Source organism: Corticium candelabrum, chromosome 7 (assembly GCF_963422355.1).
Source record: "Corticium candelabrum chromosome 7, ooCorCand1.1, whole genome shotgun sequence".
NCBI lineage: Eukaryota > Metazoa > Porifera > Homoscleromorpha > Homosclerophorida > Plakinidae > Corticium > Corticium candelabrum.
In genome coordinates, this window is record NC_085091.1 from 1,868,850 (window position 1) to 1,883,884 (window position 15,035).

Here is a 15,035-nt window from a genome sequence, read left to right on the forward strand (position 1 = left end):
CCATGGCAATAGAGCAAATTGTGGCAGCCCAGGTCAAAAGCTTCGGACAACAGAGAATGTTAATCAAACACGGTTGATGTGTACTGTACACCAAGACTGTAGATAGGCCTGAAGGTCCAGCTGGTCGTTTCTCCCTACAAAGTGGTCTTTCACCTCGTAAAAGAAAAATGACCAACTAGACCCTCGAAAACGTCACACTCTTAAAAATAAACATATACAGTAAAGTAGCAATTAAAGGTAATATTGATATCAACAGTTGTAGTAGTCCCAGATGTCTCGTGGGGCTCGCACGGGTCCACAATTTGGGCCCCTTCATCATATTCCACTGGCGACCATGTGAGAGGATTAGACAATAAGCTTCTATGAGGTCTATTCGTAAAAGTAGTAAACTGTCAGTGTCTCGTCACTATAGACTATGCACTGTACCAAATTGTCACATTACCATAGATTATGCTGATGCAAGTTTCTACCCAACATGGAACGAACGTCTTCACAGAACCTCAATGCGTCTAAGACAGGCAAAATGTTGAGAAGGGCACTGTCGTACGGATCGCTGATCCATGACTTGATAGGAATGGCATTGTCTAAAACGAGAACAAAATATTGAGTGCAAAGTATGCAAATTAAACTTATTTAATTTACTAATCTAAATCTAAAAATTAATATTAATGTTTCCTACACAAGTTATATTGTTATATGTATCATCGCAGTCTGAAGTAGACAAGCAAGGTATTATTAGTAGTACAACTCCATATGCTACCCAAGCTATTGTACTACTAGCATCTTCTTACGAAAAACAGCTATATAGTCTCTACTATCATGTTCAAGTCCAAGTGTCAGATGTACTAGTCTGGCTGAGCCAAGTAATGAGTATCAAATGAGGCTTTTGGTGATACTTTTGAAAAAAGATTAATGAATAGAGAAGCACTACAGTGCTAAACCCTCGGCCGGTGTAGGTAATCACATATCTCGTCACGTGATAATGTTTGCCTACTGAGGTTCTAGCCCAACCCACTCGTCTCAGCTAAAGTTTCCAATGCACTCAACTAGCTATACAAAAGTGCAAAGCGAGTAACTCGTCTCCAGACTTGCGTACTTACAGGTCAGTCACTTCGTCCGACAAACAGACGCACTGTCATGGACAATGCACATCCCTTTGCAATTTCCCATGAAGCACCAAATTTCTGTTGAAGACAACACTACAGTGATTTTGCAACAATACTGTGGCCGCTCAGCCGCATACACCAAAAATTCAAGCTGTCAGACTGCAGAACCACTATGCAGAAAACAATGTGGAACAAGCAAAATGTTACAAGTCAGGTACAGCTACACGTACCGCATGGTGCCTGAATCCAGCACCTTCGCTCTCTAGACGCCTGGTTGTTGTTGGAAAAACATGCGCGTGCAATGTAGATTAGGCGTTGCTTCTATGTGTTAAACCCTTGTGTAAAGCAAAGGACTAAACACCATGTACAAGATGGAGCCCGATAGCCGAATTCTCGTAGCCCAGCTACCAAACAAAGATAGGTGAAGCCTTATGATAACATCACGTTCGTTGGTCGGTAATGACATAACTTCTCGTCTATTGGTCGGAATAGCTTCATTTGCATCTGTGCTAATCGAGTATAAATACAGTTGTACGTACGGTCGTCGGCCAGAAGACTACCATACCCTTAGCCTGAATATGAATATAGGCTTCGGGTAAGAATGTCCTTCCAGCAGCTCCTGTCGCACCTACAACTAGTGGAACAACTTCTGCATTCCCACAAACAGCTGATTTCAATTTTGAAATCTTAATATTTTCCAATTTTTCTTGATGTTTGTTTGACACGTTACTGTTGTGTGGGATGCTAATGTCCACTAGTGTCACAGATTTTTCAATCTTGTCAAATAGAATGTCATCAGGTCTATTTGCAGGAATGATTTTGTCTGTTTGAATAGAAAAATTTCAGAACTTTCACTGTTTGCTTTTCCATAACCGGAGCTGGTTTGTGTCTGTACCATTTCGTTTCCTTCACCAGATCATAATCACTGCAGATACACCAGTGGACAAAGCAAGCAACACTGTTATAATATGTCTACCTACATAAAAAGAGCCAGCTTATTATCGTGTCAGTATGACCCTCCACAATGGGCAATGGAGGTCTTCACTCTCATTTGGACACCCTCCAACCCAGCAGGTAAGCCCAGCAGGGTAGTGCAGTCCATATGGTTATCAGTGACTAGCCAGATGGATATAAATTGACTACAATAATATTATTTCATACAACAAATATCTCTACATTCTTAATCAACCAAACATATAAATATGCTAATAATATCTACTATTCGATGAAATGACCCGCACTACTGATAATGGCAATCATTATTATTACAACTAAGTGAAGCTGTGATTTCACTCTTGCTTGCAGTGTTCAAAATTTTATAGCTGACAAAGTCGTCATCTTGAAAGCTCACAAAATTTTCAGTCATCAAGGAGTTTACAACTCTTACATTTCATTGATATCAAATAATAATACTGAATGTTCCGGCAAGTAAACGAAATCCCAAGACTTCAGAGGTGTCACTCTCAGTCTGATCTGAGTAATTTCACTATTCTACTCTACAGCAGAAAAACAAAACGTATTGGGTCCACCATAACTTGAGTAATGTTAGTCATCAAGATGGCAACTTTGCTGGAATAATTAGTCGTCACATAAACTCAGTTAGTCTTGATGACCACTTTTTCAAACACTGTTAACTAATAGCTATGACTCCTCTGAAACCCACAATTGACTTGTCACAAAGAATTATTAAAAGTTTAGATGCCATATCGCTTCCAAGCACACTATTTCAAATATCTATCTAAAATCATGTATTAAAATGGCTGCCATTTCACATAAACACAAATGCCCTAATATCGTTAAAATTGTTTATTGTCATCATGTAGCAAGATTCACGACAGATGAGACATTAATGTCGTCATGGTATTGCAATGTTATGTTCCCGTATAGTTAGTGAGTTAGGACATTGATTGCTTTTGCAGTGGCTGTTGTGAACGATTTTGTTTTGATGTTTGATTTCTAGCAAGCCTTTGTGACTTGCAATCACGAATTATACTGTTCTGGTAGAACGTGCGTGCATGCACACACACACACACACACACACACACACACACACACACACACACACACACACACACACACACACACACATGCACACACGTACGCACTGTACGCATGTGCACGCGCGTGTGCATACACACACAATACATGTTGCAAGCAATACCGACTCTCTTACCCGGATTGTTTCTGTATGCCCCTGGTGAGTTATCGACGAGAACAACAGATGACAAATCCGGAGAGACTTTCGACAAGTCTTTCGTAAAACCAGTCGAATCTGTCGTACAATGCTATCGACAAACGGCCAATCACAGACACCAATTTTATCTAATTAATTATCGATGATCCTCACTTGTCTGTAGTATCTCTTCATCAATATACCTCGACCGTTGTCTAACTTCTCAGCTACTGCCGCACCATAAATCTAAAAATAAATAAATGTTCCAAACTGTATCACACATTACAGCATGTGGACTGACCTCCATGCTGGCAGTGAAGACCGCAAGCTCATACCACTGACTAACCTGTTATATGACATCATGTTGATTTAATTAATTAACAAACACAATGAGGTCACGTGATTCAACTCACGATTCCTAGAAAGAAGTCGACATGAGGACGCTTGTGAACAAAGAAACGAACCGGATGTCTATCAATCTCAACCTACAATGATACATACATACATACATACATACATACATACATACATACATACATACATACGTACGTACATACATACATGTAATCTCAGAACATCATCACAACGCGACACTAGATCTATTATCAACTCCATTTAGCCTCATCCTTGAAAAAGGATATTAGTCTTCAAGATAGAGCAAGATTAAACACCATTGCCACTACTCATGCTGGCGCTTGGTTGCGGGCATTACCAACCCAAACCTAAGCCTCGCCATGTCACCACATGAATTCAAGATTGCAATACGAATTTGGCTAAGAATCCCTCTTTTCCCGTTCCCACCATCGTCATTGAAATGTGTCTGTGGTCAAGTTCTTGACCATCTTGGCGATCATTTGGTTACCTGCGATAACGGTCCTCTCCGAATCGCTGTGGCTCAATTGGTTAGAAAGTGCGTTTGGAGAATGGAAACACCCGGGACCTTGCAGGGTTGCAAAGTTCAAGTTACACTGATGGCGAGCTATGGCATAATTTCCTTGGGCAAGAAACTTACACACAATCGCCTCTCTCGACTCAGGAGCATAAATGAGTACCTGGTCTTTGACTGGAGTGGCAAAGGCCCCGACTGCAACAAAGTCCATCAGCCACTGGGGTCCGGGTGGGACTTTGGGTGCCCACACCACAGTTGGCGTCGCAGTCGGTGCTCCTGCGAGCACCTGGCCAGGCTCCAGGAGATTGCTTAGCACGGCCCATAGCTCTACTTAGTGCACAGGAACCCAGCCATCTGGCTGGGGGCATTACCGTTAACGGCAGCTCCTTATCCATTTGCCATTTGCCATTTTGCCGGATCAAACGCTACGACGTCCTATGCAAGTGATTTACCATGCTCTTCTAATGGACAACAAGCATGCAAAAGGGAACAACGTTGTTCTGGCTATGACAACAGTCGTCCTGGTAATATATTCCATCCTGATTTTCTTCTGGGTCGCCCCGGCTTCTTCGATGTAACAGTAGCCAACAGCCTGCAGCCTTCATTCATTATTAAAGCTGCCAGCAATGCAGGAGCTGCTGCAGAAGCTGCAAAAGCTTGCAAAGACTCTCGTCACGCTGACAGAGTTACAGCAGCTGTTGGTATATTTTATCCACTTTCCGTGAAAACTCTCGATCTCTGGACACCCTACAGTCTCAAGATCCTACGCTCTATAGCTTCGAGAATTTCTGCAAAGAGTTACGTGACGTTTTTAAAGTCTTTAAATAACCTATACAACAATCACCTGTGAAATTATGGTCATATAATGCTAGATTGGTTTTACGCTTGAATTTAGAGATAGAGGATGTACGTAGTTGAGACATGCATGTTGGGGTGGGAAACGTTCGTGTATGTAATAAATACCGTATTACCTCACATTATCCGGTATCCGAGGGTGCCTCGATTTCCAGACCTTCTTGCGCATCCTCGATTAAAAGTGCGCATGCAGCAATATGGCGTCACCCAGCATAGCACGTGGTGATGTGGAGGAAAGTTTCGAGGAAGAGAAAAGAGGAGAAAGAGGACGAACGCCCATCACAAGAGAATAGCAGCAAGATAGGGTTAGGAAGTCATACACCATTAAAACTTTGCCTGTTAAATGTGCGGTTAAGTTCCGTACAACTGTACCGGTAGCATTTACTGTTCGCTTTAAACAATGCTATATGTACAATGCAAACGTGGAAGCAGACACGTTGTTGACATGATGTGATTCTCTATAAAGCCGTATGTCCCTCGTGTATAACGGCATGCCCTTATAACTCGAGGTATAACGGAACCCTGCTAAACCTCAATGATGTAACGGCATGCCAAATGTGAGGTAATACGATATGTGTGTGTGTGTGTGTGTGTGTGTGTGTGTGTGTGTGTGTGTGTGTGTGTGTGTGTGTGTGTGTGTGTGTGTGTGTGTGTGTGTGTGTGTGTGTGTGTGTGTGTGTGTGTGTGTGTACATAAGTGATCACAGAGGCATATCGCTTTCATTGCCTGCATCTTACCTTGAGAATAAAGTCAGCAGGATAACTCGGTCTCGCCACCTGTCGTGCCAGAGAAAACCTGCATGAGACAGGAGATCATAAACGAACACTCAAACAATCAGATCTACTCTACCCGTCGTGATGCGAATGTATAAGAGTCTCGTCCAAGTCAAGCACAAGTGTCTTACGCCTAACAGATGCTAAACACAAAAGCAAACACAAATTTTGACAAATCAGACCATCTAATGCTACAGGAATAAAATTACTTGTTTGACAGAGAGTGTACGCTCAAAATTCCTGCATGTGAGTTTCTATTTTATATAAATAAAAATTTAAAATATTAAAGCTAAAAATTTTACTAAAAAATAAAAATAAAAATTAAATAAAATAACATTTATACTAGAATACACTGTAATATAAAATAATATTTAAAATATAGTTAAAAATATAATCTTAAAAAAACAACGTCCATCAGCCACAACTTGATGCGTTCTCAATTGAACTCACTGAGCTTTGTGTCTAGCCAGGGAGACAACGTACTGCATTTGTATTTCACAGGTTGGTAGCCCTGAACCTGAGCAAATAAATTCACTGGTGAGACGAGAGTATTAGACAATGCTGCTGCTGCTGTGTGTGTGTGTGTGTGTGTGTGTGTTCACCGGTGGAGGCTGAAACCGGAAGTAGGAAATTAGAAAGAGTGGCTTACCGCACGTATGTTCCTGTGCAGAGACGCGATTACTAGAGACCATATCCGGTAAAAGATGTAGAAGCAACTTCTGATTCTTTCAATAATCAGCGCCATTGCTCAAGATGGCATTGCTATCAACTAGATCATTGATTACACGTCTGGTGATGTGTGCGCGCGCGCACGTGTGTGCCACTGGTGTGTGTGTGTGTTTGTGTGTGTGTGTGTGTGTGTGTGTGTGTGTGTGTGTGTGTGTGTGTGTGTGTGTGTGTGTGTGTGTGTGTGTGTGTGTGTGTGTGTGTGTGTGTGTGTGTGTGTGTGTGTGTGTGTGTGTGTGTGTGTGTGTGTGTGTGTGTGTGTGTGTGTGTGTGTGTGTGTGTCCTCACTGTCTACCTACATACAGACAGTGAACTGAGCAAAACACGCACCTAGGAAAACTAGATCATACACAATTGCTATAACTGTATTCACACTATACTCTAAACCATCTCAAAGAGCAATGCATATGTCCGTTTGACAGAATCTGAGATATTTTAGGTTTGTTGGTTGGGTTGATTTCGAACAGGAGATAGTGTATCGATTAGTGTATCTTTACACTCTTTGTCAAATGTGAGCGAATACCAGATAGTTCACCACCATAGTGCTCCACAGGGTCAACAACAGGACGAATCTATCACATCAGAAATAAGTTACTATTAAACCTGTTAATCTACATTTTCTTGTCATTTCTGTCTGTCTGTCTGTCTGTCTGTCTGTCTGTCCATCCGTCCATCTGTCTGTCCATTCGTATCACAGTATGTCTGTCTGTCTGTCTGTCTGTCTGTCTGTCTGCATGCCTGTCTGTCTGTCTGTATCACTGTCTGTCTCTCTGTCTGTCTGTCTGTCTGTCGTTGGTAGTGTCTGTCTGTCTGTCTGTCTGTCTGTCTGTCTGTCTGTCTGTCTGTCTGTCTGTCTTTTATTTCTTACATCAAACTATGATACAATTCTGCAAAGAACTACAGTAATACAACTAGACTAATGTTCATTGAAAGCTAACATTACAGCAAACTAAAACACATATATATAACTAAGACTAATGAGGAGAAAATTGGGTGCTGAGAGAGTCAGGCCTCTCAGACCCACTGCACAACATGCTAAGTTTCTTTGAAATAACTTGAACGTTACACTTCTGTAATTGTACAGAGAATCTTTCCTCCAAAAGTCTAAAAAGTCCGCAGCATTAGGTCTTCCTGCTTCATCTGATGAAAAGGCTGCCAGTTTCTGCAAAAAATTCTCGCTTCTCCTCCCCGTGATCCAAAATGTTCCATAACCAGTGGAACGACTTTGACTACTGAGCCTCCAGGCAGTTTGTGTTGTTCGTACTTGGACATCTTTCTGGTTTCTCTTCAATTAGCTGCAACCCCTGTTGCCTCAGCAGAGCTTGGGAAAACATCTGAGCTCCAAGGGTGTGCCAACGAGATGTCAAGATCAAGATTAGAACCCAACTCGGCATCAAACATGATAATGTCAGGTCTACATTCAGAGTTAGCATACCTGTCTGTCTGTCTGTCTGTCTGTCCGTCCGTCTGTATGTCTGTTCATCTCTCATCTAGTTATCCACACATACCTGGCTTTTTCTCTTGATCAAAGCACTACGATACTTCCTCCTGTGCTTCACTCTTGGATTTCGCTGCTCCTTTTTTCGATGTGGCAACAAACCTTTGTTCTTTGCAATCTAAACAACAAGACCAAGATTATCACCACATCTCTCATCATCATCAAAACCTATTACAAGCTTAGCATACCAAGTTATAATTAGTTACCGGCACGTGGCCCCTACCCAATGACTCATAGATGTTGCAATACCTGTATTTGGCCAAGTGCCCACATAGTTTAGTTATTGCAGACTTTCCACAGTTATTACCCGCTCCCACAATTATTGCACGCTCACACTGCATGACCTGATATTCAACACCTCTAGAGCTATGCAAACATGCAGGCACACCATTTTACGCAAACCATACAAACAGGCTAACAAATATCAGTCAGTTAAGTGCAGCTTACAAAGTAAGCCACTTCTAACCAAATAGTTAAAACTGTCGCTAAACCATGAAAGCTACATGCCAGTAACTAAGTCGGTTATACCCTTGTTCCAGAGCAACATTATATTTCTTGCCCTCTCATCGTTCACACTCGTGTGCAATAAACCGGTGCTCGGGCAACAATATGATATTGCTCTGGAACGCGGTCGATAACCTATACTTATTCATCACAATTTCAAATTACCAAGTGTGTACAAGACTAGACAAACCAAGTTACTTTGCCTTTACTTGGTGTATAAATGGCTAACATAGACATGACACACACACAACACACACACACACACACACACACACACACACACACACACACACACACACACACACCACACACACACACACACACACACACACACACACACACACACACACACACACACACACACACACACACACACACTTACATTTCACAACCCCATCTATAATAATCATATGATGGCCATGTTATAAATCATCCATCCCAAAAGATACAGAAATGTCTTGTCTACAGTTCATTAAACTACTAGAAAATCTAGAGCTTCAATTCAGCTGGTTATTACCTGTACCCGTGCAGCTTTGAACTCAATAACCTCCCATGCTAATTCTTCACTGCACGTGAAACTATGAAGTATGGAGTATAGCCGGACGGAAGTGTTAAGTTTTATAAAGATTGTGGTATTACAACATGTCTTACTGAAGAACAAACACTCAAGAGGAACACTCAGTAGCTTGTATAACTCTCGTATTGTCTTAAAATGTAAACTGATCAACAAACAAACAAACAGCCTCATCCCAAGTGCTTAAGTTATGCTACCATGTCAACTTGCAAATAAACCAATGGAGTGATACTTGATGTACAGAAGAGTTACCTGATAAGAAATCGCCCTTTTGTCACCAGGTGCGTGTTCTTCTTCCTGACTGATTTGTTCAAAATGTGGTTGCCTAGGCAATGCAGTGTACCTGTTATATACATAGCAAATTGGACTGTAAACACAATAAACACCTCACACATGGGCCCATGCGTGTGCAACACACACACACACACACACACACACACACACACACACACACACACACACACACACACACACACACACACACACACACACACACACACACACACAATGAAACTCATGCCCGTGTGCACATGCCACATACACTTCATGCACAAAGAACAATGTATACATAGCCAGTCAGATGACATCTCAGACAATAAGTAAAAAATCATACAATTTATCTGCTTTAGCCATCTTCCTGTCTGCCTTCTCTCTTTTTACTCTCTCATAGTATCCCAATGGATCATCATCCACCTGTTCCTCTTGTGTTGCTTCCCATGTTTCCATTTCCTCTTCAGCAACCTCAGCCTTACGCTTCTGTCCAAATCACTTACAATGATCTTACTCTGATACCAATATCAATGTGTTACAGTACTTTGCCCCGCTGACGTGTTTGTTTCTTTCGTTGTTTCATTTCTGTCCCTATGTAGACATTGATTGCTCCTTTTAGTAGACCACCCGTGCCCCCAAACACAATAAACTCACGTGATGTGCCAATCAAAGCTACATCCTCTGTTTCAGTGTTGAGTAGCTGGTTTACCTCAACGGCCATATTGTCATCAAGTTGCTTTAATTTGCCCACCAGCTAACATACAGTAGATCAACAATTGACGTGGCAGTATGGATCTTCACAACCTACCGCTCTCAGTTTGACTAGATGTGCAATTACAGGGTGGTGCTTCAAGTGTTCATATTGTTGCGATCTCAGCACCAGGTAAAACAAAATGTTAATGCAATAGCTGGAACAGAAGCAAAAACATCACTAGCTTGAGTGCTACACCCAATGAACATCAATTAAACCATTCAAAGAGACTGTGTACATATGCAACAATAACAAATATGACAAACAACACACACACACACACACACACACACACACACACACACACACACGCACCAACAGCAAGTCAAACGTGACATTTGATTATGGCTGAAATAATGTTGTTAAGTAATGCATACTTGAACTGTAATTTCAGCTTCGTTTCAAGGTATTCAACACCCTAGAAAAAATAAGTAATAGTCACAATAAACAACGACCCCAATGTAAATAAAGAAAATTTCACCATCTTATTAGGAAATTCTCCTTCTCTAGACCGAACCACCAAAGGGTAGGTCCGATCCTTCATTTCACACATCTATTAAGAAACTGTTTAATAGCAAATCGCCACTATTGAGCATTATTGTAAAGGGAATCAAGAATTATTACATTCCGCCTAAAGTCTTCGAGTAGTTCAAAGAGTTCAGGAGACTCTCTCAGAAGAATCTGTAAAGAACAAACTGATTGATGCAATGAATTGTACTCCTGATTGTCTTAGTTACCATGTAACACACTGCATCAGTATGTGAAAACAAGCATCTGAACTACACTTTCTCACACAGACTAACATAGTAACTCAAATTTGACATAATTTTATATGAAGCATGTGTGACATTTTTGAAATTCAACATCAGCTTTTCATGACATTTAACTAACAATGTAGCCTCATCATGCTTAGCCTGTCTGACTGACGCAAAACATTGCCACTTGATCATGAACAAACTACCACACAGTTGGAGTGAGATAAAAGTTGGACTAGTTATGGTTATGCTGAATCCTTGCAAACAGTCCCTATGCATAACACACCCTCATATGTTTCTGATTCCCACATTATTGTCATGTGTACGGTCACTCTATATTAATCACTCAAATTGACATTCACAGATGACTAGCACTACTACCTTGAGCTTCTCTTCCCTTGACAGTTTGGAGATATCTTGAGGCACTGACTGAATTTCCTTGAAAAATTATCAACATTGCACTGTATTTATGTTAACTAGACTGCAGCACACAATGCACCTCCTTTGGTTTTTGCATATCTCCTGCTGGAAGCTACACATAAAAACACAAACAATGCCATATAATTCAAGAATATTGCTCTCATGATGTGCACTAAATAATGACAATAATATGTACTAATACTTTACAAACCACAACATGTCATGTATAAACAACAAATCCCTAGACAGAAGCAACATCTGCCAACACAGTTGGTACAGTATCCACCACAAAGACAAAAAAGAGAAACAGACCAATAAACAAGCACACACAAACCTCCCTTATCCGGCCCTCCCATACCTGGACACCTACTCCAACAATATTAATGTCTTCAACTTCTCAGAAGTAAAAGCGTTCTGTGCTAACTCTAGACGAAAGGATCAAATTGTCACAAAATTTGACAACTTTCAACAACTTTCCTCTCACAAAACTCCTCCAGTTGTGTAATTTACAGTGATATGGCTAATTAGACTACACATGTAACTGTATGCACTGATTTACAACATTCAAAACTAAGAAACGCACAGCATCAAAATACTAAAAACAGAGATATATCCAACGTACGAACAAGGTTGCATAACAGGTGTCTGGATAAGGGATGCTTGAGTGTACCCAGAAACGCATGCAAAGAGATAAAAGCTTTATGTTTGTACTTGAAATCTGTTGAGATCAAAATCATCTTCACTCAATGTAGCAATCATCTGCTTCTGAATTGCCAAGGCTTCACGTTCTTCTTCTAATGCAGCCTCCTCCGCATCAGAAACATCATCTAGACAAGAAGTTCCACCACCAATCACAATTAACTCATCAATATTACATTGTATCATACCTATAACTTCTCCACCAGCGTAGTTGGTGTCATAGTATGCCTTTTTGTCATCTCCCCATGCTGTTGTAATGTCTGTTTTAACAGATAACCATCCAACTAGCACATACTGAGACAGCCACGGTAATTAACAATTTACCTTCATCGCTAGACTCTTGTTCATACAATTCGTCCAGCTATCAAGCATCACAAAAAGACCACTCAATCAATTACTTTACATATGACAGCAACCATCCAGATTGCTAAACTTGATTTAAATTATTAATATTAATACCAATAATTATTAGTAGTAATTGTTATTATGACATATTCAGACCTCTTTTTCTTCATCAAAATCTTTCAAATTCAGGTCTAATACACCTTCTTCCTCCTGTTAATCACAAGCAAATTATCCCATAAATTGACTTGTTCAATGACTGAACACATGCGTACATCACTAATGTTATCAGAATCTTGATCACTTCCTATTGGCTCAATCATAGCAAATCTTTCCTAAGTAGTTAACAGTATGTTAGTGTGACACTGAAATAACTGTTGCAGATGAGTAAGTGCCTTGTCTTTTTCATTATGGAACTTGTCAACTTCATCCACAAACAATTCATCCGTGGCCTGTGTAAGATGTTACAAGTTCACAAATGAATGAAAGTAATACATAGCAGCAAACTCATCACATTTGTACACATGACTGCATGCGTGGACAGACAGACAGACAGACAGACTGCATCGAGCAATTGTTGTGACCGTGGCAAAGAACTGGACATCCAAGGATACCATCTAATCTGGTCCAGTGCATACTCACAACTCAATTGTGTCAGCATGGTATAACAACCTTTCTCAACTGAACTTGCCACACAAACTAGAGCCACAATACAGGTACGTCAACAGTGACAAGAGGTCGAACATCCTCGTTTTTGACCCAGATTCAGGTGCAGACATCGAATAGGGCATATACGCAACTCTGCCATTTAAATCAACAACTATGTTTGGTTGCAGTGGGACCAAACATATGCGTTTACTGTACATTTGCAAGAATTTCGTTGCTGTATTGATTGCATCATGGAAAACAGTTGGCGTTTCTAGCATTCTGTGCTTGACCAGCCACAGCTTTAGTTCTGCAATGTTGCAGTTCCCAACATTGTTGCCAAACACATCTTCAACAAGTTGCTTTCGAGACATTCGAACATCAATCGAATGAAATGCAACTAGCTATCAAGGGGCTGCGAACGTAAAGCTTGACAACAACGGACTGACGGTGCTGTGGTGGCAGGCAGGATTAAACGCTGCTGACCACATAGCCATGCCAGCTTTCTCCAGACAGCATTTATGGTTTGTCGCATGGCACGATGAATACATGTACATGCTAGCCGTATGTGCCTCACCGACAGTCATTGACAATGTGACTGGAATTACCGCTCGGGTGTCTAGCTAAGGACACCTCTACATCGTGGAGTATGTCAGTGCATGTGCACTGTTCAAACGTTCTGCTGGTCAATACGCTTGTCAATGAGGCAGTTCCCATGGTGCAATCAATATCGCAACCAGATTCTTGCAAATGTACGGTAAACACATATTTGGTCCTACTGCAACCAAACATAGTAGTTGTTGATTTAAATGGTAGAGTTGCAGAAAAGACCTATTAGATGCGTCATTGGCTCATCCATAGTGTTTGGACTCAGTGAAGGCAGCCTCCACAGAAGGAGTAGCAGCAATGAAACGGGAGGAGAAGAAAGAGGCAAAATATAATTCTGAGCTGCTGCCAGAAAGGTCCTGCCCATTGGTCATTCCTCTTGTTTTCAAACATTTTGGCTGTTGGGCCAAACAAGCAGTTATATATTTGAACAAGCTCGCAAAGAGTGCAAGGGATGAAGAAGAAAGACGAAATGAGACTGATTTCAAGACCAAGTGGCGATCAATACTTTCAGTGACTCTACAGCATTGCAATGCAAAAGTAGTCTCAAACAAACTCATTAGCATAGCGACATTAGAACGTCAAAATGTAGTTTGTGGAGTATAATTTGTATGCTTCAAGACCGTAATGATGTTGTTGGGTTAGATTGCTCGTGATGTAAACATTTGATATAAATGGAAGATATATGTACTGAGACAGACAGACAGACAGACAGACAGGATGGCAGACAGACAGACAGACAGACAGACCACACACACACACACACACACACACACACACACACACACACACACACACACACACACACACACACACACACACGGACAAAATGGACAAATGTCAAGCCCTCCACATCATTCGACGTTGACCTTAAGGTCAGTTGTGGAGATTGCTTTCCTTGCCTCTAAAGACAGGGCCTCCATGTGCTACTTGGAGGCTTAGGGCCAGCGCTACAATCCACCTGGAGCTTGGCCAGAGTCGTCCAGGTGCACTAACTATGGCGCAGCTCTGGGACTGGACACCAAGGCCCACAAGTACCCTTCCGCTGCATGATGTTACTTGCATGATGCCAAGCCAGCGGTCATGTCCACCCCAGTCAATGACCAGGTACTCATTTATACTCCTGAGTTGAGAGAAGCAATTGTGTGTTTCTTGCTTTGCTTAAAAGGAAATTATGCCATAGCTTGCGATCACTGTGACTCGAACCTGCAACCCTGCAAGGTCCCGCAAGTTTTCATTCTTCAAATGCACTCTCTAACCAATTGAGCTACACACACACACACACACACACACACACACACACACACACACACACACACACACACACACACACACACACACACACACACACACACACACACACACACACACACACACACACACACACACATATATAATTCTCACGTACGGGATCAAGAGACTCAACAGCCACGCCAACTAGTCGTTGTT

At 41.3% G+C, this 15,035-nt stretch overlaps 2 protein-coding genes across 2 annotated transcripts; both read right to left on the minus strand.

Moving 5' to 3' along the window:
* Nucleotides 1–47: 47 nt before the first annotated feature.
* On the minus strand, nt 48–6,548 carry LOC134182073 (CTD nuclear envelope phosphatase 1A-like). The gene is made up of 9 exons (XM_062649403.1): nt 6,446–6,548; nt 6,247–6,313; nt 5,873–5,939; nt 5,761–5,818; nt 3,693–3,764; nt 3,581–3,625; nt 3,454–3,525; nt 3,280–3,391; nt 48–584 (listed from the first exon to the last, which is right to left on the minus strand). Exons 1-9 carry the CDS (start codon nt 6,539–6,541, stop codon nt 439–441), a joined length of 735 nt encoding a protein of 244 aa, XP_062505387.1. The 5' UTR covers nt 6,542–6,548; the 3' UTR covers nt 48–438.
* Nucleotides 6,549–6,852: 304 nt separating this feature from the next.
* LOC134182201 (something about silencing protein 10-like) lies at nt 6,853–15,029 on the minus strand. The gene is made up of 19 exons (XM_062649577.1): nt 14,995–15,029; nt 12,731–12,787; nt 12,611–12,670; nt 12,495–12,548; nt 12,318–12,354; nt 12,182–12,253; nt 12,006–12,121; nt 11,374–11,406; nt 11,256–11,312; nt 10,744–10,800; nt 10,601–10,672; nt 10,497–10,537; nt 10,177–10,276; nt 10,023–10,122; nt 9,913–9,959; nt 9,712–9,854; nt 9,351–9,423; nt 8,031–8,138; nt 6,853–7,094 (listed from the first exon to the last, which is right to left on the minus strand). The coding sequence occupies exons 3-19, from the start codon at nt 12,656–12,658 to the stop codon at nt 7,005–7,007; spliced, it is 1,248 nt and encodes a 415-aa protein (XP_062505561.1). The 5' UTR covers nt 12,659–12,670; nt 12,731–12,787; nt 14,995–15,029; the 3' UTR covers nt 6,853–7,004.
* Between the last annotated feature and the right edge of the window lie 6 nt (nt 15,030–15,035).

What these genes read in the sequence shown, in the direction of transcription:
- LOC134182201 (XM_062649577.1), bottom strand. Translation starts at nt 12,658, where the DNA reads ATGATTGAGCCAATAGGAAGTGATCAAGATTCTGATAACATTAGTGAT. An exon ending in GAGAATTTCCTAATAAGATG is followed by an intron (nt 10,538 to 10,600) that starts GTGAAATTTTCT and finishes TATTTTTTCTAG; the next exon opens with GGTGTTGAATACCTTGAAAC. An exon ending in AGCTTTGATTGGCACATCAC is followed by an intron (nt 9,960 to 10,022) that starts GTGAGTTTATTG and finishes ATGTCTACATAG; the next exon opens with GGACAGAAATGAAACAACGA.
- LOC134182073 (XM_062649403.1), bottom strand. Translation starts at nt 6,541, where the DNA reads ATGGCGCTGATTATTGAAAGAATCAGAAGTTGCTTCTACATCTTTTAC. An exon ending in ATACATTCGCATCACGACGG is followed by an intron (nt 5,819 to 5,872) that starts GTAGAGTAGATC and finishes TGTCTCATGCAG; the next exon opens with GTTTTCTCTGGCACGACAGG. An exon ending in TCGACTTCTTTCTAGGAATC is followed by an intron (nt 3,626 to 3,692) that starts GTGAGTTGAATC and finishes GTCATATAACAG; the next exon opens with GTTAGTCAGTGGTATGAGCT.